General features: G+C 37.8%; 1 protein-coding gene across 1 annotated transcript; it reads right to left on the minus strand.

The window, feature by feature from the left end:
• Positions 1–159: 159 nt before the first annotated feature.
• PPP1R3A (protein phosphatase 1 regulatory subunit 3A) lies at positions 160–26,520 on the minus strand. Its single transcript, XM_063394923.1, has 4 exons — positions 25,727–26,520; positions 5,103–5,161; positions 4,860–4,996; positions 160–2,649 (listed from the first exon to the last, which is right to left on the minus strand). The coding sequence occupies exons 1-4, from the start codon at positions 26,518–26,520 to the stop codon at positions 160–162; spliced, it is 3,480 nt and encodes a 1,159-aa protein (XP_063250993.1).
• Between the last annotated feature and the right edge of the window lie 965 nt (positions 26,521–27,485).

Below are 27,485 nucleotides of genomic sequence, written 5' to 3' on the forward strand. Positions count from 1 at the left end.
ATATGAAGGCTCAACTTCATATGTAATCTTTTAATAAAAGATGCTGCTGTGGAAATCTTGCTTTGGTTCTAACAAAGAATAAACTCTTTAATAGTGAAAATGCTTTGGTGGAATTGGAGGTTATTGACCATGGATCCTGAGCATAGCTGACAGTCAATGTTATTCCTTCTTTATAGACTCCTTGTTTCTTCTTCCTTCGTGGTATAGCCAATACAGGGAGAACAAGTAGAGTGCAAGGCAGACCATCAAATCATAGTGGTAGAGTGTTGCAGCAAATAGAAGAAACAAGAAGAAATAAAATATTTTGAGGGCCATATGTTTTATACCTGGAGACTCACTCGGTAACTTGAGTGCTTCACTCTTCTGGTTAGAAATATCTGCAGAATCAGAAGCGTGTTGGTTTTCTTTCTGTGAGTCATCAAACCAGTTTAGTGTTTTCTCCTCAGTTATTAAATGGTCAGCTTGAGAGTCTGTGCCTCCATTTTCTTTGGTAGACTTACTAATTAAAACCTCTGGCCTCCATGACTTCTCTTGCTGGAGCTTTGCTTGATGGAAAAATTGACCTGTATTTCTTCCTCTTCCTTCTCCAGAAATTGCTGTATTTGAAGCAGAAGGTACTTCTCCTTTTTCAACTTCAGGAGAGAAGCTTTTGTTAATACATGCAATTTCATTCGTTAGATTTAAATTGTACCCTGACTCAGCAGCACCCTTGTCAATGACTTTGGATTCAAAGTATCTATACAGGTGCTCCATGCCTCCTTCCACAGTGGGCCCTTCTGAAAGTGCCACTGGAGAGCTTTTATAATTGTAACTAGGCACAGTGATTGTACCAGAAGGTGGCATTTTTGTTTCAGCTTTAGAACATAAACAGGAAAGTGCATCACCATGGCTTTCTTCCCTGTGGAGCTCTTGTGCTTTCTCACGGTATAGATGCTTCTGAGTGCTCAGGGAACTTTTAGCTACTTCTGAACATAAACCCTCCCGCAAATCTTTCTTTCCCATAGCAGAAGCCTTTACTGCTTCTCCTACAGGTACAATGTTGTCTGATTGTGCTTTGGCACATTTTTCCCTGCTATCGCATCCAGACTTCGTTTCTCCTTGCAGTGTTTCATGTACGCATGCATTATAAATACCTAAAACTGATTTCTTTTCAAATTCAGTGTCATATAATACACCCACTGTGTTGAGTTGACAAAGAGCATAATGTGAACCATCATTTCTCCCTTCACGTGTATCAAATGCTGTTTCCTTTTCCTCTGTGGGCCTGTCACTTAGTGCAGTCTCTTGAGGTAGCTTAGCAATTACTGCTTTTTCACTGCCAGGCATTTTTTCTGGAGCACTTTCTGATGTTGTTTTAATTATATAAGCTGTACCTGCCTCTGTTTTCTCTGTAATATCCTGCTCAGAGGCAGAAGACTTTTCACAGCTCTCTGCCTCCTGGCAGGTAAGCAACTCCTTTGTGGAAGTCACGGTCTGAGGTTCCATGCTCCCCCTCACTCTCCACTGAAACTCACTCCCTGTTTCTTGCCACCTCTGCTCTACGAAGTTTGCTTTGCTTTCCCTTCCGACTGGTCTCCCTTTATTTGTGTTGTCTGGCTTCTCTCTTTCTGTTAACCTCCTGAATCCTCTGTGTTCCTGAGTGTCCTCAGGTTGCCTTTCATCCACCCTGGTGGCCCTGGGGGCCTGCTTGTTGCTCTCAGCTGGCAGAGATGCTGGGTTCAGGGCTTTGGCATTGTGTTTCCTGTGTGACTTGAAAGGCTTGGAAGCTTCCTCCTCACCAATTGATGCCAAGTCTGCTACTTCAATGACTTTCTTCAGCTTCCCTAAATCAGTGTTCTTTTCTGATGTTTCACCAACTCCTTTTTTTTCTGTGGAATCTGTTGGGACACCAGCATGTGCAAAAGTGCTGGCATATAAATCTCCTCTTAAATGTACCTGACCTTTGCTTTCAATCATCTTGATTTTTTTTTCATTTTTGTCAGCATCAGACAACAATGAATCCAAAGTTTGGTGAGACATTTGTGGTGCCTGGTGCTCCAGAGCTGGATTAGCATTGCCATCCAACATCCTTGCTATGCATTCATTTAACTGCATGGATTCCTCATGCCCTGGCAAAACGGTTTCTGGTCTTGTTTCACAGGCCCCTTTTGAGGTACCAGCAGCATCCTCATTGATGAATAACCTCTCCAGCATCTTACTTCCCGAGGCACTATCTATTTTACCTTTGGAAGTATCTGTGTGCCTCTCTCCTTGTTGGCTTGGGCAGGTAGCCATAACATTGATAGCCTCATTCTGCTTTGTCAGAGGAAAATGTTTTGCCAATAAAAGGCTTTCACTGGTACCAGGATGTTCCAAAGACCGCTCATAGCTGTTTACTGAGCCAGCAGTGACTTCCTTCTCTGGTAGCTGATTATTATAATCTCTTACAGAATACTTACCTTTATCTTTTAATTCTTCTCCTGTAGCACATGAAGAGTTTTCAGATGAGGAACTGATAGGCATAGGGTGCAAGTCACTGCTTCTTTCTATACAGGTTGGCTTTTTCACCAATCTTTCAATTTCACTTAGAAAATTAATTGGTTCTGTTGTGTATAAATTCCTTTCCTCTCTGGAAGAGGTACCTCTAGTTCCTGTGAAGTGCGGGTTTAACTGAAACAATAGAATAGAAAAGAATGATCAAAAAGTGCTTTGCAAAAATACACCAAATGAAGAAGGCAGGATTTCATTATGGAAAGTTTTGTTTTCAGTGACAAAGCTCTTATGGAAACATGTTCCAAACCATTTGCAAAATTTGCATTGCATGTATTTTTTAACATAGGTAATGAGCTTTATGGTGCTGAAAGGAGCAGGAAATAAAATAGTGCTCAGAAACCTCTCTCTTTATTCATGAGTTCAGTAAGCTGCTGGTGGATTTTATACAAATTAAATCTGAAGAGAATATTCCCTTAAAGGCAGGCTAATTTGTTCTCTATACATTTGATTCTAGATTTGGAGACAGGAAGCTGTGGGTTGAGGGGGGAGGATTGGTGCTTAAACGAGGGCATTGATACAGTACATCAATGTCTGGTAATGTACAGTATTGTCCAGTAAAACAAAGACACATTTCACACTGACAAATACTGTAAGGATTATCTGTGCCTCATTTCTCTCAGGGACCATTTTACAGGCTTCAAACCAGACTGGTTTTAGACAATCTGGTAAGACATGAGTTGGAAATGAGATTAGCGAAGTAAAAGGCCAGAAACTAATCATTCTCCCTCCTAGCTCCCAAATATCATATTGTATTACTCAGCTATGCCTGCTTGTCATTGCACTCTCTTCTCACTTTAGCAGTCACACTGATAGCACTAGCTGATCAATTAGAGGCTAGTTTCTTGGGCACCCCTTTATACATTTGCACTTGCTGTAGATACCCCCATTACAGTTTCTCTTATTAATATGTTTTCTGCAAAGCCTCTGCAAACTATTAATAGTAAAACGTCACTCAAAGAAAAGTGAGGGAGCTAATGTCTCTGCAAATTCTGTTTTAATGACCCTCTGCCAACCAGTGCTCAAGTGTATTTGAGTTCTTCGGTGATGCCAACTGTCAGGATTTAACAGTGAGATGCCTGTGTTTTTTTCCCCTCCTCATAACTGACATTTGCATGATCTCAATAATTATATGCAAATCTTACGATTTCCCCTTCTTCTCACATAAGGCTCATGTTACTTGTCAACTGCACAGCTGTCTTGTGAGCCAATGCCTGTGTGTTTCAAAGATTTGGTTGTATTTCCATGTATTATAAGCCTTCATTGTTTAATTCATTAAAGAGCGCACAGTGCAAATTAACATCTAAATTATAGCTCCCCCTTCATTTATTGTATGGACAAGTCTGGCAATTGATAAACAAATGGTTATATTTGATCCTCTTTTTTGTAAAAGGGTAGACTCAGAACAACAAGGGGTTTTAGAGGTCCTTCTTTTCCACGTTTCACCATAAAGAAAAAAAAGAACAAAAACGTTGACGTTCAGGCAGTGAAAGGTCCCACAATATGCAACAATTTTAAACTTATCAAAGTAAAAGACAAGAAAAATTTATATTAAAATGAGAGGAAAATTTTCTCTCTATCAACAAGAAAAAAAAAGACGGTTCCCGTCTTCCTCTCTTGTCTGATTCAGCATTCACATTTTCACAGGTGATAGCTGTTATAATCTATGATTATGAATCTGTGCACCCAAATGATATGAGCTGAGAACAGACACTGGCAATAATAGATTGCTGTACGTGTCTCATTTATTGCCATTTTTTCTTTCATACTGAAAAATGCAAGGCACAAACCACACACATGCATGCACACAAATCCAAATAGATTGAATATTCACTGAGTGTAAATTCATTGTAAAAAATATATTGTAAGATACTGATAGAGAAGAATCTGCTAATATAAATATATATATACTTACTATGCTCATATAGTTATAATTTCAAAAATCTCATAAGTAAAGAGTACTACAAATATAAAAATTTTACAAATAGAAAGCATGTATTTAAAAATATTCCCATCCTAGAGACTAGGAGGAGAGATCTTTTAAAATGTTACCCTTCTAATTCCTTAGAACTGTCTTTTAGAGCCTCTGGTAAAGAAATAAAAGGGAGAAGTCATTAATTTAAGACCAGAAAAAGTTGATGCACTATACCGAAATCAAAGTACCTTCTATTGTTGAATCAGTTAGAGATTCAGTGTAAGTACAGACCAGGGCTTTACATTTGTAAATTAGTACATCAGTCAGCCCTGTTAAAAGGGGGCATTTCACCAGCTTTGAAGCGTAAATGGATTCAAATCATTTAATACTGTAGATATAATTGTATAACACTTACCAGCAACTCCAATTCTTTTTCATCATCTTTGTGATCACCCTGGTTGTTTTCTGCATTTTTCTCTTTTGTATTTTCATTTGCTAGTTTGGTGTCTTTGTCTTCTGCTTGTGAATAAACAATCTCTGGGATGTTTGTGTCTGAAGAGTTAAAAAAACAGTTGAATAATTTCCATGAGGCTGGTTGTTACACTATTTTTAATTAACATGTGCAGTAAAGAAGAACTAATTAAACTGGGTGTTGTACCTGAAGTCCTTGAGTTATTCCATGTGCCATCATCAGACGTTGACAATATTTCTTCTTTTCTGTTAAACAAAAAGAAACTTATGTTATTCTGCAAAAATTATTGTTCCAATTCCTCTTAGACTCAAATATAAAGACTACTTGTAAATTACACAACATTTTGAATGCTGTTTGAAATTCTGAAAGTAACAGCTACATAAAATATAGTGTTTTTTGAGTAACCTGATATTAAGGCTTGCTCATAAGAAAGAATTGGCCAAGAAAATGTGAATATGTTGACCTTCAGATTACATTGCAAATCTGATGGATTTTCCCAGGCCTTTTCTGAGAAAGCACACAAAGGTGATTAGATGGGTCAGTGACAGGAGAGCATAATTTTAGGGTCAGGCAAGGGTCTGGAAGGATATATGTGTTCAAGAGGCCAGGGCTCTCTCTTGCTTGTGTTATTCAAATATTTGTATGTTTACAGAGATGGCTGGAAAGAGGCATCTTTGTTACCTGAAATAAATCAAAAGATCCTCCCTGCATGTGTACAGTATAAATCCTGTTGCTAAACTATGCCTGGCCAGCAGGAATGAATTCTGCTTCCCTCAGCCAGTGCAATTTTTTCTGTTGCTTTGCTGGCTGTGAAAACAAAGCCCAGGTTCAACAAAAAAAAAAACCACCTACAGAGAGATGTTGAGTGCCTGCAGTCCTCATCGATATCAATTGTTATCAATTGAAATGCCAAGTCCTAGCAGTTTGAATTGTGTGCTTATAGGAATCTAACCTTCAGTGGAAAAAGAAAAACGTGTTAAGAGAATGTCACTTATGTAAAATGTAAATTATTATAACATTCCTAATGACTCCTCTATGAGGAGCAATTTTTTTTCTGTAGGTCTTAATTTATGTGATTTTCAACCAGCCGTCCACCTCTGTTTCTGAAAATTACTTTCTAATTTTTAAATATTAATCTTTTCCCCTTCTATTTTCTCCCAGTGTCTTTCATTTGAATTGATATAACATTAACTCTGCCACCTAAATGCTTAATTCAGAAGGAGGATGCTAAATTTATACTCTATTAAAAGAACATAGACATCTACTGTCACCAACTTTTTAAAAACCAGTCTTGATAGTGTTTGCCAGACTAAAGCTCTTGCCAGTCTAGCATCTGATCTCTGACACTGGTCACTATCAGAGACTTCAGGGGAAGATGTAGAGTTGTTGTAGGGAAATACTGTGAGTAATTTGTACTGCCCTCCTAAATTTCCTCTTGGCCATTTTTTGTTAGAGGCTGTCCTTGAAGCACAAGATTTAATGCTCTCTCAGTGATTCTTTTTCACCTTTAATTGCAATAATGCGAAATATTCTTGCAATCTGTATGAATGTCATGTCGCTCTTGAATTCTGGTATGTGCACAACCTCCATGTGTTTTTCTCTCTTCCACTCACACTGAGTTGTACTTTCCTCTGCCTGTAGTTGCTATAATCTGCATTTCATTCTGAAAAAGGTAGCAGATCCACCTTTTTTTTGTAGTTGATCTGTGGAGGTTTTAAGGTAAATCATTAGTGCTTGTTGTTTATACATAGGGGTTTGGGGACAGTGATTGGTTTTTGTTTGTTTGTTGGTCAGGGTTTTTTTACTGTTCAAAGGCTTGGCTTAGTGTTACATATAGTTCCCAGTTTTCTTCTGCCCTTTTGCATCTTTTTCACTCACCTGCTTTCATAAATCTAGACACTGTGTAGGTTGGGGTATAACCATGATACCGATGCATCAAAACATTTCGGTGCTATTAGGGTGTCTGCAAAAACCCCAAATTAGGAGCCAAGACATAACACATGAAATGAATCTCCATCCCAAAGCAATGACCCCCAAACCATATGGGCCCAGCAGAAAACGTTCCACCACTTTCCAGTGGGGGAAAAAAGAGCATCCTAAAGTGTCTACCTTTCTTTGAACATAGCTGACTACGTTGACTGTGTGACTACAGTGTTCAGCCATATAGATGCCACAACTCTTGGAAAGCAGGGATGGCTCTATTTGCTGCTAGAACGCACTCTTGTCTACTTAAAGGAACAAGTTTGACAATTTTTCATTCAAGAAGCATTCCCAGAAGGGGAGCTGTTAATGCCTGTATCTAGGCTAATATTCTACTGCTAGCTAGAGTTCACAGCAACTACTGTGGCACAAGTAGCAGTGCCGTTTTCAGCTTCTATCACACCCTCATGTGATAAACCCCCCCCCCCCCCCCGCACATCGTTCATGCAGAAAATACCCAGATTACCAGAATACAGAGCAATTGGGGAAAAACTAGATGCTAGATTTGTCTACTCCTAATGGAGCTGGATGTACAAGCAGGATCCCTAATCTTTACCTTAATTTTCATACCTTGCAGAAAGGAGAAACTGAATTCTGCCTCATTCCTATGTTTCCTATGCAGCGAGTATTTTTTCTTTTGATTAAGAAATTTTCAGGGTAAAAACATAGACAAATAAAGATGAATAAGGATGTTGAGTACCAATTTTATAAACCTTTCAATGTACAGGTATAAAGATGCTTCAAAATGGACAGTTATGGGTGTGTGCCAGGATAGTGTCACCTTATCTAACCTTATTGTTCTAACATCTGTCTTCAGGTAGTGCTGTATATCATACCTATTGTCAGTGGTGAGAGATTATCACTTCCAAAAGGAGATTCCCTCTAACATGGGAATCATGACTAAGATGGAGTGATACATCTTTCAAAAATGCTTCTTTACCTCTGAAAGAGACTGACCATAAAGGGAACCTACATCTTTGGCTATTATCTAAATGCATGACCCCTACCTTTTAATTCTAAATTCAAACTGGAATGTAGTTATGGAATTTTAGTGGCTAGGACTGTAGCACTCAATGTATGTGTGACCTGAGCCCCTCAGTTTTACTTTTGCTGTGATTAGAGCTGATTTTTTCCTTACCTTTTGTTCTAGTAGTGTCAGAAACCCTGGTCCACAAGTTCCTTTTCACAACAGCAACACAGGTAAAAAATGGCAATAATAACACAGCCTCACAACTACACTGCAGGGCTTGTAGCATAATTTCTTGCCTATTGCACTTAATTTTATAAAGATTTCTGGTTTATAGTCCATTATTTGTGCACACCAGCCCTGAAAATACCTGAGTACAGGGAATGTCAATGTAACAGTTATTTTTCATATTTTTAGATCAGAAATATCTGTCCTCATATAATTATTCTCAGGGGAAATTTAAAATTGGCTTAAATTGAAGATATTGTTACTGTAGTGTTTGAGGATCACAAGGAGCATACAACAATAGTAATTTAAATCACTTCTTCAATTGAAGAAATTATATTTTGAGGCTACTGGTGCATATAACTACAGAAAAATTTCAAACCTATTTGTATATCCCAAGGACAGAAATGCTTCCCAAAAGCCAATAAAAATTAGCCCCTTCATCAAACAGGGGCAATTAGAAGGTGTTTGTCTAGTTTTTAAGTTTTTTCTCCACGTTTCTCTGAAAAGGTCCTAGCACTGTATCAGCATTCCATGAGCAGATTTTTAAATTAGAATATTAATTAAGCTTTTGTTTCAGAAATTAATTATTGCACTTTGTTGTGGAGTGGGTCTAAATTTTCCTACATGATGAGAGACATTACATTTGTATTCTGTTAAAAAGGGTTTAGATTTATTTTTAAGTGATCCAGGTATTCTGACAACAATGCAAACTAGAAAAAAATCTGTTATGTCAGATGATGCGATTCTGTTCCAGAATAAGTAGCCATAAATCTCCAGAAGCTCTGTTGCTTTTTCTCATTTATCTGAATGTTGCACATCTTCATAAAGTACACCAGGAACTTATGAATTTCTACCAGCTTGAAAAACCCAAAACTATACTCATATGATTCATTCTTGATGAAATTATCATTCACTTGTATTGAGTTATTTTTATAAGTCAGGTCTGACAACATGTTATCATTGTAATTTTGCATTAGAGAGAACAAATACGAAGTTCAGGGGTTAGTTACCAGGACTGAGGGGACTTAAAATGTGATTGACATTAAGGAAGGAGTTCAGAAGTCCCAAAGTTATGTGGAATTGGCATCCCAGAGAGGAAATGTTAAACTTGAACCCTAAAGATGTGAAGAGTAGACAGAAAATGTCCAAATGACAAGAAGAAAAAAATAACCAATAAACAATATTTCTTTGACTTCATGAAGGGTTGAAAAAAATTCAGACATGACGAGGCTTTTGAACTAGCCCTTTTAACAATATTTTAAATAAGAATATTTTAGAAGTGAGATTTCATCAAAATTTCAGATAAACTATATATAACCCCACAAACAAAAGACTTCTCATAAACTGTTCTGTCATACTGTTGGTGGTGGGGCAGACTCTTATAGAAAGAGAAATCTTGCAGGGCATAACTGATAGGAACAGCAGTTTAGAAAATTATATTATTTCATCCAAACTTTGGGAGCAAACTTGTTGTTTAAATATGCTCCAATTAAGAGAAGCAGATAAACTCCAACCCAAATATCAGAGATCCAACAGAGGAAGACACATTGGTTTAAAACCTTTTCTATTCATATCTATTCAAGTGGTCCTATACTGTAACAATAACAGAAATGTAGAAAAAGTAGAAGCTATATTTATGAAAAAGAAGAGAAATAGTGTCAAGGCAACTAAAGGCCCATGTGTCTTCAAAAAGTTTTCACAATAGACTTAAAACAAAAATGAGAGAAGAAATACAGATAAATGGAAAATGGCATAAAAATGCCAGACTCACCTGATAATATCTGTCTTTGATAAGATTACTGTATTTCCCTTGTCTAAAAATCAGTTATCTGGACTTCATTAAAGCATTTGTTGTGCAGCCACATGGGAAATTTATTAATTAACCGGGAGAAGAGGGAGATGAGCGTAGGAGCTGGGCGGCGGGAGAGGGGCTCGGCGCTGAGCAGGGTCCCCGGAGCTGGGCTGTGGAGCTGGCAGGCTTCGCTGGGGAATCGGAGGGGACACGTCGTGTAATCAGACTTACTCAGTCATGTTATTACAGACCACAGCACAAGAAGTCAAAGTTAAATTAAATCCGTGGCAGGGAGGAAGTTGGGAGACATCACCAACACAGAGGAGGATTAAAAGAAATCGGTGGCCTGGAGGATCGGAATAATAGGTAAGGGATGAAATTCAAAATTATATAGTGTCAGGTTATACATTTAGGGACTAGAAAGAGTTTCTGCCACAAAACTAGGCCTCAGAAGTTGGAAGAAACACGTGAACAAGAAAAATCGTAGGGGTTTTTTTTGCCAGAAACCATTTCCAACCCACTGGTGTGAGATGAGATAGACACTGTGGTATAAAGGCAAACCAAGTTCAGCAGTAATGTCTCAGGGAAGGTAGTCCCAGTTCTGAAAGATTTCCAATAAATATTCATGTTGTGGCACCAGGCACCAATAAGAACTCCTCTAGAACATTTGTCTACAATGTCCAAGAAAAATTGATTCAAACTGAAACAAAAATGTTCAGAAGAGGACTAGAACAAGACAGGCAGGATGAAAAATCTACATTAACCAAGGAGACAGATTGAGCAGTTCCATTTTCAGCATAACAAAACAAAGTCTGAGAGGAGGAATAAATGCCCTCTATTGATATAGCAAAGGGGTAAATACTCAAAAGATTTTAAAAAAAGCAGCAAGTGTTAATGCATTAATATAAAGGGTTCACAAAAACATTTGTTGTGAAAACTTAAAAGAAGATCTGTAAACATTTGAAAAGTATATCCTGTAGTTTATCAGTACAAGTATCAGACACAAGAAACTGAGAAGGTCTTAGTATGGAAACATGAATATATTTTTGTGAAGGAGATGATGCAACACATTTCCCAAGAGAATAAGAATTCATGATCCCATAGTCTCAATCCAGCCCTATTTCAAATCCTGAGAGCCATTCTTGCAGGAGTTTTCACTATGGAACAGGAGGTGCTTTGGTCTGGCCTGAAATAGGTTTGGGACTATAGCCAGGAGTAACCAACTTCTTCACAATGGGTGGGGTTTATCATAGCTTGTCATGATTTTAATTAACACACCAATATTTGCCTAAAATTGTATCTGTATGTTTGTATAACCCATGATACTGTTCACTTTGTTCTGTGCTATATCCACTTATGCTAGGTCTTACTATCTAAATCATATGATATTTATTTTTAAAACTGTGAAAAAAAGGCTAAAGAGTATGGAGAGATGAAAATGTACCTGAAAAACTCTGAAATTAATGCAACTTCATTAATTTTATACTATCTCCTATGTAAAAGAAAACGTAGGATAATATTTTTTAGCCTGAAATTCAGATATGAGGTTGTTAAAGTATTCAAAGAATGCATTTCTCAAATACTTAGTTAAAATATGTAAAAGGGAAAAAAGTTTTGACACTATTTTATTTAAAAATAATCTTAGGTTTTGTGGATTCTTTCATGCTTCTGATTTTTACTCTAGATTCCAAATCAAAACAAATTAAAATGCTACCCTGAAGGTAGGAATGAATGTATTGAAGTTCAAGTCAAGGTGAAGTTAAAATGTCCTCATGAAAAGAGCTGGCAAGACTGAAGTTGCTAACCAAACCATAGTTATATTTTAATTTCAGGACAGATTTCTAAGCCTAAGAGTAACCTCATAGAGCAGCAGCCTTCAATATAACTAGTGCTTTTGGATCTAGTGCCAAAAATAGCTAGCCTTGCTGAAGAATGCCACTGGGATGTAAACAACATGTGAGATCCCTGAAATGAAGTAGTTACATGTGTCAGCAGCGTTTTACTGAGAAACAGAAGAGCAAAAAGGAAATTAGTGCAGTTAAGTACTCATGTTTGAGCTGTCACTGGAGCCAAAAAGGCAATCCTGCACAGAACTGTAACCCCATGGAGCTGGGAAAGGGAATATGGGGAGGGAAGGGCAGGCAGCTTAGTTTGGTTATTTTTGTATCATTAGCAGCAGATGTAATTTCAGAAGGAAGTAGAGAAGGAAATATCTGCATTTAAACAAGCAACAACAAAAATTATTTTGAAGTGTTTATGTACACATCAAAAGCAGAAAACCTGCAAGATATCTTGAAGACCTGCATGAGAAACTAGAGAAAGTTTTTCTACATGTAATTATAAAATTCAATAGTATTGTATGCAATATCATTTGAAATCTACAAACATGCAACAAGAATTGATTTCTCAGGAAGAAGGAATTTTGGAAAGGATTAAGAAAGGTTTTGTATGTGTAAAGTTCTAAGCAGATCTTCAAGTTCTATTCAATTGTTTATATGGCTTAGAAGAATAAGAATTCAAGATTTTTTTTTTACTAACATAACCCCCATAACAATTGCCTTGCATTAAAATATTGCCCTATTTGTATTGGTTCTAAAATACCAGCTGGACAGGGGAGAAAATATTTCTGAAACCAATTCACACTGAAAGGAATACGCAAGATGGGAAAAAACCCTAGTACTATTTAAAAACCCAGTAATAAACAAACAACAACAACAACAACAAAAAGCAAGTCATAAAGCAAAGCAAAATATAAGCTTCATTCTGTTTCAGGAGCCACCAATGATCCTGATGGGGACTTTCAAAGTGTAGACTTTGACTTCTTTTGTGATGGTGTCTCCATAGTTAATTTTATTCTATCTCACTGACTGAATATATGAACTAAATATTTAATGAGTAAAGACAAACTCATTCCTTGCCTCCATATTGCTCAATTCAAAACTCACTACAGGGACAAGTCTCCCTACTGATTTACATTGATATCTGTGTTCTCAGAATTTGAAGTTATAGTTTAAGAATACAGCCACTCCATAATTTATCATCACATGCAGTTCTCAGTCTCAAGCCCTGGTGCTGCCAGGGAATCCACAGCTGAGCTCAGGAAGAGGAGGTAGAGCCCTGGCTTGAAGCCACCTTTGTGCCTCCTGGGGCCATTTCTGGCTGTGCCACAGCACTGTGATGTGGTGTGCAGGTGACAACGTGGATGAGAGCTACCTGTCTATGCACTGGCATAAAAGGGCAAATATATTATTTCTCCTCTGGAAAATTTCTAACATGGAAGACTGCCTGCTGGAGGTGTGTCCAACAGCCTCACCACTGATCAGTGCTTGACCTCCTATTTCAGGGCTCTTGAAAACTGGGAGGCCACAAAGCATCCACAGCAGAGATGTGTGAGACACATTCATGTGCCACCACCTGTGTGTTATGGAGAGAAGCCATGAGGGGCATGCTCAGCCTCCCAGGAGCAGAGCAGTGCTGTGCACAGAGGCTCCAGGGTCCAGCAGAGCCTGGCAGTGCTGGCCCCACTGGAGCTGACCAGCTGGTGGGCAGTAGCATCTGGCCTCCTCCAAGTTGTATTTGCCCAGGTGTTGAGCTCCCTGTGTCTACAGAAAAGAAAAAGCCTTGATAAAGCTAAGGAGCAAAATCACTGTTATTGCCAGACCGGGTTCTTCTTATTTGTTTACCTGCATATTTTGTCTAAATGAAGGTAGAATATTATTTTTATGAACAGTATGCTCTCATTTGGAATTGACACTAATGAATGCAAGGCCTTTCCCCCTCTTGTTTGTGCCATCAAATTAATTAGCTCTATTGTGACATCAGTATTTTTCTCAAGTAGTTCAAGGCTTGAGCCTTTCTTTTTCTAAAGGGCATCTTCAGTGCCCTTTATCAACCATAAGAATCATGCATCACTTGTATTTTTCACAACTAATGCTGTTTATTATAAAAACTGATTGTGATGTGAAGATTGTTATACCGTGTGGCAAATTGCCCAAACAATTACAGTAAATGCATGAGCCATAAACTGTACTGCCAAGGACACTGGTAGGTTAGCTCCTATAAAAGAAACAATTAGAGTCTGAGGTGAAAATAATAGAGATGAGATGACAGTTATTGAAAAGGCAGAACATCCAGTTTAATGTTGTAAATATAGGTTTGTAGATTACACTGATGGTTTTAAAGTGTTCATGACTTATTGAATGGAATAGAATATTCCATACTTTAGAATGGGGCCATAATTATTATTTCCTTTTAATTGTGATGTCTGATGCATTTGTGAGCAGTTGTTGAGAACATCTTCACATTATACCAATTCTATTTCTAAATTATCATCCTGCTTCAAGGGTTGGAGGGTTTTTTTTATTATTTTACTTTCTTCGCATTTTGTTGTTCAGGGTCTGTTCTGAACAAAGTATTTTCTCTTGAGGAACATGGAGTGCTTAGAGGGTTACAGCAATAATTATTTCAGTTTCAGCCTACACACTTCACTGCTTTAAATCATCATTAGAAGTTTCATCCCTCAGCAACTCCTGCTGAGACAGTCTTAAACTCCAAGAAACAATTAGATAAGAATAGCTAATCTTTATAGCAACTTGTATATAAAGGTATTGATAAGAATTTGCCAGAAATTAAGGGAATATGTTTTTTCCTTAGAAATCATTTAACTACAGAAAAAGGTTGTTGCTATGATTGCTAAAGAATTTCAATAATTCAAACCAGATTTGGAGTGTATGTAGATCAGGGTGCATAAAAAACATGTACACCGTACAGGAAGATGTGTTGTCATAAACTGTGGTATATATAAAGAAAATGCAAGAAAAATGACATTACTGCCTGAGAATATTAAAAGGTCCTCCTTTTTTAAAAAAAAGACAAGACATAGGGATAAAAGAAAATTAAATAAAATTCTAATATTATACCCTAGGGAGAGCACTAAACAACTGGACACAGAATTACAGCTGTCCAAGAAGGAAGAGGTACTGGGCACATAAAATCAGATCAGAGAAGGGTCTTCCCAGGGTTTAGAGGAGAGGATAAAGTGAGCAGCAGAGCAAAGATAGCAACCAGCAAAGGGCAGTCAGTGTGAGCAGCCTGTGTGAGCTCTGAACTACCAAACCCATTAGTCAGAGGAAGCTGAAAAAGCTCTAAAGTGGCTCTGAAAGCAAGTTGCAAGGAAACAAAGTATTTGTCTAAAACAATTCTCAGGGAAATGCTCTAGGTAATTTTCAGGCTTTTACATACTGTTATAAAAGGATGATCTTCATATGAGGTAGGGGTGTTGGAATTTGATGGAGCTGCACTGAAGTTCAGGGAGGTGTTGGGGAGCAGAGCTGGGGAGGTGGCAGAGCTGTGGGCCTGGGCAGTGGCTGCATCCTCAGGCTGAAATAATTGCCTCTTTCCAAAACTAAAGGCAGAGTCCTGGGAACTAGACCTTAAGTATAGCAGAAGCCAACAGCTGCACTAGAGACAGACAGGCCTGCATAGAGCAGTGTGAGCGCGATGAGGAGAATTGCTGTCCACGCTGACAGCTAAACAGAAGACAAATGAAGCTCAGCCAGCACCATCCTTGCTTCTGTGCTCTTAATGCACACTCCTGAATTTTGACTTCTCAGGAGGCTTTACCTGAAATATGGCCAATTCCCACCTATGAGCATTTTGGCTTCAAATGGTCCCTCCTTGTAGAGATGTCATGTTACACCTGCCTGAACCATAACACTGTTATTATATGTCATGTGTGGCAGTATCATGGCCTTCCATTTATACTTTTACATTCTTTCAGGAGCTATATAAAAAATGGAAGCAAAACAGAAAAATAATTTAATGTAAACAATGCAGAAAATCATAATTTAAAATTATGTTACATTCAAAACTGATTGAGACCACAAAGGAAAAGATTTAGAAGCAAAAACTGCAGACAAAATCAACATCTATAAACTAAGAGCTTTGTGAACACCAAGCAGAAATAACTGAATGACATTTTAAAATATTGCCATTATAACTGATCCTATTAAAATGAAACTGTATGTAAAATAGGAGCCCTGATTATGAATGTAGGCAAGACTGATTTTCTTATATGACCTTCAACTACCAGCAGTGTTAGAGAAGGCTCAACCTAGTTCTTGGTAAATAGGTGTCACCCAACAAATGGGACTGACACTAATTAGCTTCCTTGCTGATAGTCAGGAAACAGAGGACAGAGGCAGGAGAGGGCGTGGTGCACTCATTCTTAGAGCAGTGGGTGAGGGCATTTGCTGACTGGCATGGCAAAGGAGGCTGGCACTGTGGCTGCCTCCTGGAAAATACCCTGGAAATAGAGGACCACTTCCAGGAGAGTCAGTCAAGCAAACTTCACAAGCATTTTGAATGAAAACAGAGCCACAAAGAACCTCTACTTCAATGTTTGAAATTTGAAGAAGACAATATTAACCTGTGGTATTTCTCCACCTTGAGAAAATACCCCTTAGTCTTTGTCTTCTCACCTAAGAAAAGGGGCTGTTACCAGAAGAGGAAAGAAGGTGAGCCTGAAAAAGGACAATTAAGGATTGTCAGTAACTTCTACACAAGGAGAAATTAGAAAAGAAGTTTGGAAAGTGAAGTTGAAAAAGATGCTCAGAATAAGTAATATATGGTATTATGATTAATAGTATCAAGGGGGACAATTGATCAAGAGAGCAGCTGTAAGGGAATTTAAGCATTTTTTCTGCAAAGATAATTCCCAGTAGGATCCACACAATGTTTGTAATAAATCTATTTTTATTAAGATTATTGGATTGGTGTTATCCAGGGGATTATATTTTCCAATTACTAATATTTTCATTTTTCAGTCTTAGTTTATGATTGAAGCAGGGACATGGGTGGCACAGAACAAAATGCATTGGCCTGACTTGGGATAAGAATAATCATTGCCTCAAAGCAAACAAAGTCCCAAGAAATTAGTCTTTATTTTCTAGCTCATTAAAAAAGACCTTGAGTTTTAATAGAAAAACACTAATACATTTTTTTTTAATGTATATCTATATAGATGTATATCTGTCCATTTGAAGATTTTGGTGCCATCCAGTCTGAACCAGGAGCCCAACACCAGTTTGGTGCCAGGCTCAAACCTTTAATATAGCACTGTCTGTCCCCAAATCTCATGACTATAAGTATGAAGACTGCGGAAGAGCCCATTGCGTAATAAGTCAGTTATACCTTAAATCAAGCTATAGAAATTATAAACAGGAACACTGCCACTTTTTTCAAATCCTTTCACAGCTCTGTCATGATTGTTGTACCTTATTGTGATATCCATGTAGCAATGTTGCAGCAGTACCTGTTCAGAAGTGTTACACAGCTGTTTTATATGCAGATTGGTCAGAAAATTCATTGAGTCCTTTCACAGAATGGGCTAAGTATTTCATAAACAGAGAACCTCTTTCAAAAAGATTCTCCAGGGCAGTGTTAGAAAGTCTATTGAGAGATCCATTGTGAATTAGTAATGCAGGACTTTTCTATTTGGATATCTATCTCCAGGGCCAAGCTGCTGAAAAAGAGGAAAAAGTGAGTGAGCAATCAAGTTTTCTGAGGGCTAGCCTCAGCCCCATGTCAGGGGATAGGCTTCATAGGTCACTGTTTTGTCTGGAAGAGGCATGATCAAATATCAAAATGGTTTTGTAGAAAGGAGCTGGGGATAATGCCCGTTCGTTCGTCTCTTGTTTCTTTTTCCTGCTGCTTTAAAATATTGGAGGAGAGAAACTTCCAAGATGTGTCTATTTTAAATCTGAGAGGAGAAAACCATTAACCTATGCTGCCTCTGGTCTTTTTCTGCATCTCACATAGGAAAAATAGAGAAGGAGCAGTCTCCTCCTGGTGTATCAGAAGAAAGTATTTTCTGAGAGGCTGCCTGCAGTGTGTTGAGGCACGTATACAAGAAGGTGGTAAGTGCCTTAGATAGACTGTAGGGAGATAGATGGCAGTCAGGTGAGACTAAGACACAGATACCACTCCTGGGGAGGAGAACAGAAAGGGTGACTACAAAGGAAAAACCTTAGACAGTTGTTCTTAAGAGAAGGCAACTTTGACCTAAATCTTGGAAAGCAACTGCAAATTCAGTGAGTATCTCAATAGGATGAAAATACCAGGTGTTATCATGACAAGAGACTTTTCTACTTTTTTAAAAAAAATTTCACATGCTTACTGCCACACAGCAAGAAGGCAGCTGTGTGATAGGTATCAATGTTTCTATCAGGGGGACATGGAAAAAACCTAGGAGACATTGGTTCAGATTTACTAGGGTAGCTGCAAAGACTGACAAACTCCCCAACCCTCCACCATAATATGAAATGTTTCAGCCTAGCATATTTATCACCCAGCATCTACAAATGTTATTGCAGGGACAAAAATTGTGCATCAAAACAAAATGTAGATACCAATCCACTTGGTGCACCTAAGGTAAGAAAAACCTGCCAGCTTTGCCTATTCATTTGTGTAGCCCAGTGCCCTTTAGGACTACAGTTAGTAACCAGCAGTAATAAATCTTCAGGTTTAGTGTTAGAGTATCAGCTGGTTTCACGAATCAGGTGGAGAGAAAGCCAAGCCCCCTCAGAAAGCCAAGCCCCCTATTATGCTTTGGCATGTCAACTAATACTTCTTGTGTGTGTCACTGAAGGTCTAGGGATCAAATAGCCACTTCTAACATTCTCCCACGGTGTTTAAAAGGTCTTACCCTCTCCTTTGCCCTAAGGGAGGGACTTCATTTAACTTTCAAAGTATTTGTTTGGACCATTTTTTTCTACCTTTTGTAGATGAGAAGATATTCCACATTTTATATTAAAAATATCATGGGCAGTTGGTTCCCTGGACCTACACTGCAGTTTCAATTTCAATGCTGCAATTTGCTTCATTTTCAGACTTGCAGTGCTGGGACTGGATCACAGCTTAAAGTTCATAATCAGAATAAACAGCTCAAATGACACTGGTAGTCATTGCAATGATTAAACATGACTCCAGTGCTCTCAGCTAATGTTGCACTAACTTTAAACATCTTTTCAAGACTAACATTTAGCAAAGTCAAGGTGAATGTAAAGGAACAATTTTTTTTTCAACTGAACATTTATAAACTATAGTACCTGAATGGTGGACAGGAGAGAGTATTGAAATTGTCATTTACAGCCTGGTTCAACTTGCAAAATAGATATCTTCCTAAACAAAAGAATCATTGAACATACAGGAGTTCATTTAGCAATGTACTTCTAGCTTTCCAAAGGTCCTTAAGTAGCAATCTGAAAGAGCATCTGGTCCTGCAAATATTAACATTCAAGGATACCTTTACACATGAAGAATTCTACAAAGTTCAGTGAGATTCCTGATGTTCGTTAAATTATTTATTGTGCCTATTGCAGGAACAAGTCAGTTGCTGAATTAAAAAGTTATTTGAGTCAGTCATAATAGTGCTACAGTATTGGCATATATAAATAAGTTGATGAAATTGTAGTAACTGAAAAAAAATCTTACAAGTGTAAAGCCAAGCAATGCCTGTATAATACAAGTACTTATCATGGCTGAGAAATGATACCCAGATTACAGAGCAATGGTTTTATATGACTTCATGCAAACAACTGAAAAAGCTTTGTAGCAACCAGTATCTCCCACACAACAGAACACAAATTTCTGTTCTGTAGCATTGGTGAGAGCAGTTTCTAAAGCAGATAATGGAAATTAATGAGAAACCACTGATACTAATAAATTCCAGTGTAAATACTATGCTGGGATTGCCAGTACAGCAACAGGTTATTTTCTGGTGTTGTTCCCTTAAATTTTAGAAACTTCTTTTAATACTTCAAGTGCAATAAATGGATGGCAGATGGGTGGCACAGTTTACAACCACCAAAAGCAAAAATGTGACAGGTTTTCAGCTTTCAGGTACTCTCCAATTAGGAGACCACAAGTACAGGAAGAATGTGTCTATTTGTCTGTGCATGCCTTTCTCATCCACATCTTCCACCTCTTTAACACTTCTGTGGTAGCATTCAAAGACTTAAGCCATTAACCATAAGTCATTATCTATCTTTAGGATCTTTAATAAGTTTCATATTTCAAATAGAATGCATACCCAGATTTTGAAATTTTATGATTAAACAGACAGAAAAAAAACATTGAGCATAGTTTCTGGCCAAGTAGAATTGTTCTCTATAGAATATTTTTCAAGTGGTTTATCTTAGCTTATTTTAAATCACTTTGGAGAGCAAGGCTGCAGCAATTTCCTTAAAAGACAACCCTAGAGTTGCTGTTAAGAAGCATTCCTAATGATGAGTCCACTCAGTTCCACAGCTTTCTTTTATCCCACTTGAATCCCTTCTGAATAATATATTTTAGGGCACCTTAAATTAAAGATTAAAGAGCACTTCCTGTGTCCCTGATAATCATGGTCTTCAAGTATGTGGAAAAGTTATATCTTGGTGCCAGTCTTACCTAATTCTACAACTGAGAAAGACTGGCAATGACCAGAAAGCAAGAGAAGGTCTGGGAATACTAAGTCACATTAAACATAAAGAGAGGAGTGTTCCTCTTAGCTGGCTCCCTGTGAATGGATAGCTGCTCTAGCAGCTGCTCTCCTGGTAAAAAAGAGTGGCTGCAGTCACTTCCTATTAATAGCAATAAACTTTAGTCAAATCCCATATTTGTATGCTGATCGAGATGTAACTCGTGACTTAAAATGCCAGAAACAACCTTGAGATTAAATAGAGGTAGACAAAGAAGATGTGTGTTTTAACACCTTTCCCACTCTTCTTTTCCCTTCCTGATTGTGGTGACACACAATCAAAAGAACAAGGATTAAAAAGGAATAGAATTTAAATGCCATATTTTAAATGGACTAGATGGGAATGCTACAGTTGTTCCTCATGGCAAAGTGCATGACAGACTATTTCCAAACATCTTGTCAGAAGCCTTTGATTTTATTTTTTTTAATCACATCATGAGCTTGTGGGAAAGGCCAAGAGGAGCTGAAGCACAACTGCATTTCTCAGCACAACCTAGGCACTGTCTGCCATCTGCCTGGGAAGACTGACTGAGCACTGTGCAGTCCTGCCAGCTGCGTCTTCAGCAACTTTTACTTCCTTTTCCTCCCATCAGAAAGGAGGTGATCGGCAGCTGAAGAAGGAAAGGTATTCATGCACAGAAGAAATTTTCTCACTGACAATTTCTTAGAGACCATTCAGTATATATGCTGTCAAATTTGGCATTGGCAGGCCACAGACATGGATTTTAATACCTTCTTTCTCATTGTGCATTGTGCAAAGAGCAGCTCTTTTAAGAGCCACTGTTCTGTGCTGTGTTTTAAAGTGGCATCATGGAGGGAAGGGAACTAATGCACTATTACTCAAAAAAAGATCCAGTTTAGCAATTACAAAAAAGAGCATAGGATCAATATCAGGTGGATCACAGTGATACACTTGTGAATCAGTTCAGAGTGATATATTTGTGGGCTCAGAGAGCTAAGGGAGGACAACTCTAACAGGTGTGACAAAAATACTAGCCTTCCCCTTCCTTGTCAGAGCACGGGAGTCCAAACATACAATACCCTTCTGTAAAACAATTCTCATGCTCATCAGCCATTCTCCTGGTGCTGTGGCTTTTGCTCTTGGCAAGGCCAAGCACAGAAATGGGATGGAGCATCCCCAGTGACAGGGAACACGGCTTCCATAACTCTATCTCTGCACCTTTCAACATGATCTCCAGGAGTCTGCCTGACACAACACCCAGCCAGGTCCTGTGTGGTCAGACCAGTGCAGGAGCCTGGTGTCCACCATACAATTATGTGGTCTAAATCTGAGGGCTGGGAAGAATTCATGTTTGGAGTCATTATCCATATCCCAAAAGCATGAGAGTCAAAAAAAGAGAAAAGAGTGGAACTGATGCAATTAATTTACATTTTTCTGACCTTTATATATATAGAAATAAAATTTTCATGTATATATATTTATATAAATAGGATAGAAATTAGACCTGTTTATAAGTAGGAGCTCTTTCATTTCCAGTGAGTCTTAATATTTTAGGAGTCAATTTTTCTCCTGAAGTATATTTATAACTATGTACAAGTTAAGCAAACACTTTCATATAGACCCAAGCATAAATTAATTAATTTAAACATTGTTTTCCCAAACTGTATTTTGTCCCTGTGCATCCTTTGAAGACTTTTGAAAATGACAAAAATTGTTAAAGTTTATGAGGAAATAATTTTAGGTTGTTAAAAAACAGCTAGAACCAAATACTTTATGAAACTTTAGAAGACTATATGTTCATGCCTAGACATGAATGCAAAAGCAAATGAATGAATGAATAAATAAATAAAATGAAGAGGCAAACTTTTAAGTGATTTGGTTCCAAATTTCCAAATATAGACAGTTTTCACCATTATTTGATGCAGTTTTGCTTTTTACTATAATTTTTTTTTCACATGCAACTTTTGAGGGTTAAGTTAAATGTTAAATTTTTTCTTGATAATGGTGTCAGAAATCAGCCTATTGCCCTCATTCACTCAGTCCTGGATCATGTTCTTAAGCATAACTGGCAATAGTCATATTATTGTGTTTCCCCAGTAACTTCCTCTGAAAGTGATTATTCCTTTCACTTGACTAACACAACTAATCCTTTCTAATGACAGTTAATGAGTCACGCAAGTATGCCCTACAGTGGATCAGACTCTCTGCTTAAAAAACATGATCCTTTCATGTCTTATTTTTTAACTGCAGAGATAAATTGCACATTTTAAGAAAAAGTATAAATATCTCAGAGCCAAGAGTTTAAAAAATTGAAAAAGTTATTACAAATTTCTAAATTTGAAGCAGAGGCCTAAATGAATGCTCTTTAAAATGATCCTTCTATTCAGATTGGTATAAAGGAATCTTTAATTTAAGATATGCCACTCATGGGTATGGATAGCAATAGTCCCTACTTGCCACTTTACTGTGAGAATCACAGATAAAATTGCATTTACTTCTATCTATTTGCAGCACGGCAACTCCAAGGACAAGCTAGTAATGTCTGACTCTACTAAATGTTCTATAACCACCCAGCACAGAACATATGAAAGCTGCAGAGATTATTATCCAAACTAAAAGTAAGAGGAGAGAGAGAGCCAGGCTGGTGGAAGAGAGCTGGTAAATGGGCAGCACTGCTCACTGCGAGATGAAGGAGTAACAGCACATCAGCAGCCTCACTTTGCCACTTTTGGGGGGTTTGTTTTCCTTGTGCTCTTTTTGAGATATCAAAGCAAAGGAGTTTTAATGAGGGTCTGAAGGAGAATAATGAGGTACTTTTGCAGATGTCTGCAGGGTGTTCCTCCTCACTCAAAGGGGCAACATGTACAAAGACACTTTGAAAAACAAGTGAGCAATGGAAGTTGGCATCTTAGTTATTTTGAAACAAAAGGCCCCGATGCTGACCTCATTTACACTGGCAAATCTGTGACTCCTGTGAAGTCAAAGAAGTCCCTGTAGCATAAAATTAGTCCTGGATTACATACTGCCAGAACTGTCTTTCAGAAGTCTTGGTGACCACTGTAACAATATTCTAAAGATACTTTCAGCTCATTTTTGCATTTATTGTAAGATCTCTGTACATATTTCTGCCACTAAAGAGAGCCTTGAAAGTGTCTGCTTCTTAACTGCTTAACAGAAAGGTATAGTAGATGCTAATGTAGACAAGAATCTGACCAGTTTGTTTTAAATATTTTTAAACATACCTGTGTATATGTGTCTATATGAACAAATATACACATAAATGTATACACACATACGTACATATACATGTACGTATAACCACATGTACACATATGCACTCCTCTTCAGTCTGACATAGAGGGAGACAACTTTATAGTCTGATTAGAGACAAAGTAATTTTACATTGAGAAGACATGTTATCTCCTTCCCCATTTTTCAAAACAGTTCTCTGTCTGATTTACACATAAATCACTTAGTAAATCCATGTAAAAGAGTATCCCCAGAAGGAAGGCTTCTACAACATTTGCTAGCACTATGCACGTTATGAGAAACTTTAAGGAATTAAACACGTAGGAGTCATTTGACCTCAGATGCCTAAATTTTCAGATTATGGTACTTAATGGTATCTAAATTTTCAGGTTATTCCTGAAACCATCTGGAAGCCCAGGGCTTACTAAATGGAGATTCAGGTCTCCATGTCCATCATCTGCTCCTCGTGAGCTACCTCAGCTCAGGCTGGAGTCATACTGCCTGCAGGTGCCTATGGTGTTTGATATCACAGCCCTTCTGCAGGGTGTATTAGACAATTGTACTTATCCAGAATGGGTCATGTGACACTCCTTAAAGCAAGAAATTATATATAAAACCAGACACAAATGTCATGAATTGACCACAGGATATGTAAAAGCATCGTTCCCTCTGCTCTGACATACTGGGATGTTCCTTCATAGAAATATCATCATGAGGGTTCCAGAGCTGGCCCAAGGGACACTCGTCAGGAGAGCTTTGTGGGCTGGCTCTGAACCAGGCCTTGGGCTAGCCTTGGGGTGGCTTCTACCCTGTGGTGTTGATACTAGCACCAAGCCATGCTGTGCACTTCTCCCCACAGGGCTAATGTGTGATTAGGGCTGGCAGAAGTTCCCAGCACAGCAAGTCTGGTTTTGGAATGAAGGTTCTGCACAGAGGGAGCCCTCGCTGTCTGCCTCGTCCTTAAGCTCCCACCACTGCTGTGGTTCTGTTCCCCCTTCACAACCACTTTAGTCCAGTGGAAAGCACCAGCAAAATCAAACAGCACTGTATTATTTGGAAAGAGTAGAGAAACTAAAACTCCAACATAAATTCAAAACCCCAACATGAACCTAGTTCTGGCATCCAACTATTGCAAAGGACATTACAGGTAAAATACAGATCTAATTCTGCAGGAGTCCAAATGATTTATAGTAAATTTGGGGAGGAAAATAATTGATAATTGGATTTTTGCATGCAACATTGTTTTGCTAACAGAATGAATATAGTTAAAAACAGTAGGAAACCAGAAGTTACTGTTCCTAAGTGTCTCTGTTTATATGTGATTAAAGTATAAGTTAACAACTGCCACTTCATAATTAACCTATCAGTTGTCTTTTTTTTTTAATCAGAACAGTATATAGAAGATAAATTCTATATACTTTTTCTTTAATATATTACCAATTCTACCTTATAAACATACTTAATTTCATTCTTTGTGAAACAGAAGCATGAACCAGTGGCAGGGAAAAAGAATTGCAGCCCTAATATACAACATGCAGAATAGCCCAACCAATTGCAGAAAAGTTTGTACCAGCTATTTTAATTGCTGGATTCTTCCCTAAGTTATCCACTTCTGCTTCATGAGCCACCACTGCCGTTTCTGATTTAATAATTGCATGTAGAGAAAGAACCCTTAAATAAACTGTTTGAAAACACAGCTTTTGTTTTGCTTTTAAATTTTTATTGACTTACAAAGGAAGTGGATGCAAGTTATTTTAACTGTACAGCTACCTTAGTCTAGAAAAAAGACCCCATTGGTGTCAGTTCAGCTTATATCCCACAGAGATCAGAATTGGTACACAGTGCATAGAGGGTTTATATCACACTGCTTTTCAAATGAATGGCATGCAAAAAATATGATCCCAATAATTTATATGCAGAAAACCACTGACTGATATATACAAACACTTTACTGAAAACAGGTCTTGGTCTAATTTTTCATTTGGAAAAAAAGTTAAAATAGATGAAAATAACATGGGCAGTCTTGACTTGAGTAAGCATATTAGTCAGAAATTAGAAAGTCTGAATTAGCCAGCTATATTCTAAATTACCAAAAATTAAGGTGTAACCTCACCTGCTTTGTGTTGTCTTTAAGCAGCCTTTAAGACACCTATCTGTAACCTCTTTCTGGGGTTTATTATCCACCTTAGGCACAGTTTCTTTCTTGTGACAAATCAGAGTGTAATTTTTGTCATCATTGTTTGCCCAGAAGATGCCAACTGATGTCTCGTAGCGTATACAGAATTCCACCTTAATTCCATCTTTCTGGAAAGGAGGCACCAACGAAATCTTAAAGCAAAACTGATCCGTTTCACTACCACAAGAATTAGGCATGAACTCTGCAAGGATGTCATAATAACTGAGCCAGTTATTCAATGTCATTCGAACATACACCTGCTTTTCAAAGGATACATTGAGGACTCGTACAATGCCATTCATACAGGTAACCCCAGGCAGGAGCAGGACTGACTCCAACACTACTTTCTGCTCTCGCACTTTTTGTAAAAGTTCTTCTTGAGAAGTGGGTAAGGTAAACTGCTGGGAGAAAAAAAATTCATCTTGAGGGAAAACTTCATCTTCTGTATAATTTTCTTGTTCTGTATTTGGAAATTCCCAGATATTGAACTCTTTAATAGACACAAGATCAAACCCAAATGCATCAGCAAACGAAACTTTTCTTGAGATGTTGGTGGGAGTATCTGCCTCCTCTTCTTCTGAAGCTGAAGAATTCCGTCTTCGGGGACGTGGGGAGAAACGAAGTTTAATGTCAATATTAACATCTTCTTCCTCTGAAGTGGAATCATTTCCAGTGGGGACTTGTAATAAGTTAGCACTGTTAACCTGACTAGGTCCTTCAAAAGGCTCCATTGGGCTCTCTGATCAGACTGAAAGAGAACTGTACAACTAGTAGCAGCTGCTATTTGAGATACTATGATTTAAAACAAGGATTAATGTTACACTTGACATTGCAAAAAGGAGTCAGGTCTATTAATAGACGCTGTGGTGTGTGAGCTATGTTGGCCTTTCTCCATCTGACAGTATTAGATGTTACAATTTCAGTGACACATTTCAAATATTGTATTCCCTATTTTTATGTGGCTCTATGTGCTAAGAAGAAGAACAACATTTTAAAACTGTCTTCTTTGCATAGTTAAATTGCTCAGAGCTATTTAAGATGATCAACTTATGTTGCATAAAAAATTCATCATATTGCAGTAATGAGGAGTGATTCATCTCTGATTAGGATGTATGCTTCCTCATGTAAATAGTTTCCATATTGATAAAATATTCCTATATATATTTTCAAGGCCATTTTTTCAATATTTCTAGATATAAAATGCAATGTCACATTCTGCCCAGACTTTATACCATGCTGACTCAGTGAGCCAGATACTAGGATTATGCCAGCTTCTTCTAGCTAAGGACTGGCCATCACCACTTCAATAAACCAGGACTACAATAAAACACTGAGGTGAGTACACTGGAAATAAACTTGTAATGTACCATTGTAAATATGGCTGGGCTCACCATTAATTAGATTATGAAATCATCTTGCACTAAATTGCATTTATCATCACCCAGCCAAATGGAGAGAAAAGCAACTGAAAGAATTAACTTTAGCAGCCAACTCTGAAACACAAACCTGTTCCACAGGAGGAAGAAAGACACTAAACTTCTTAAAGGATATTCAACCTTTGTGCAGGACATTGTCCTATGATATGAAATTAAACAAGTGGATTCTTATCAATTTATTCAGATAGCATTTGACTTTCACTTTTATGGCACTCAAAGCATGGGAAGATTGAGTCTTTATAGAACAAAGATCTTGAACT

The sequence above is a fragment of the Prinia subflava genome, chromosome 4 (assembly GCF_021018805.1).
Source record: "Prinia subflava isolate CZ2003 ecotype Zambia chromosome 4, Cam_Psub_1.2, whole genome shotgun sequence".
Taxonomy (NCBI): domain Eukaryota; kingdom Metazoa; phylum Chordata; class Aves; order Passeriformes; family Cisticolidae; genus Prinia; species Prinia subflava.

What these genes read in the sequence shown, in the direction of transcription:
- PPP1R3A (XM_063394923.1), bottom strand. Translation starts at nt 26,520, where the DNA reads ATGGAGCCTTTTGAAGGACCTAGTCAGGTTAACAGTGCTAACTTATTA. An exon ending in GAATAACTCAAGGACTTCAG is followed by an intron (nt 4,997 to 5,102) that starts GTACAACACCCA and finishes TTAACTCTTCAG; the next exon opens with ACACAAACATCCCAGAGATT. An exon ending in AAAAAGAATTGGAGTTGCTG is followed by an intron (nt 2,650 to 4,859) that starts GTAAGTGTTATA and finishes CTATTGTTTCAG; the next exon opens with TTAAACCCGCACTTCACAGG.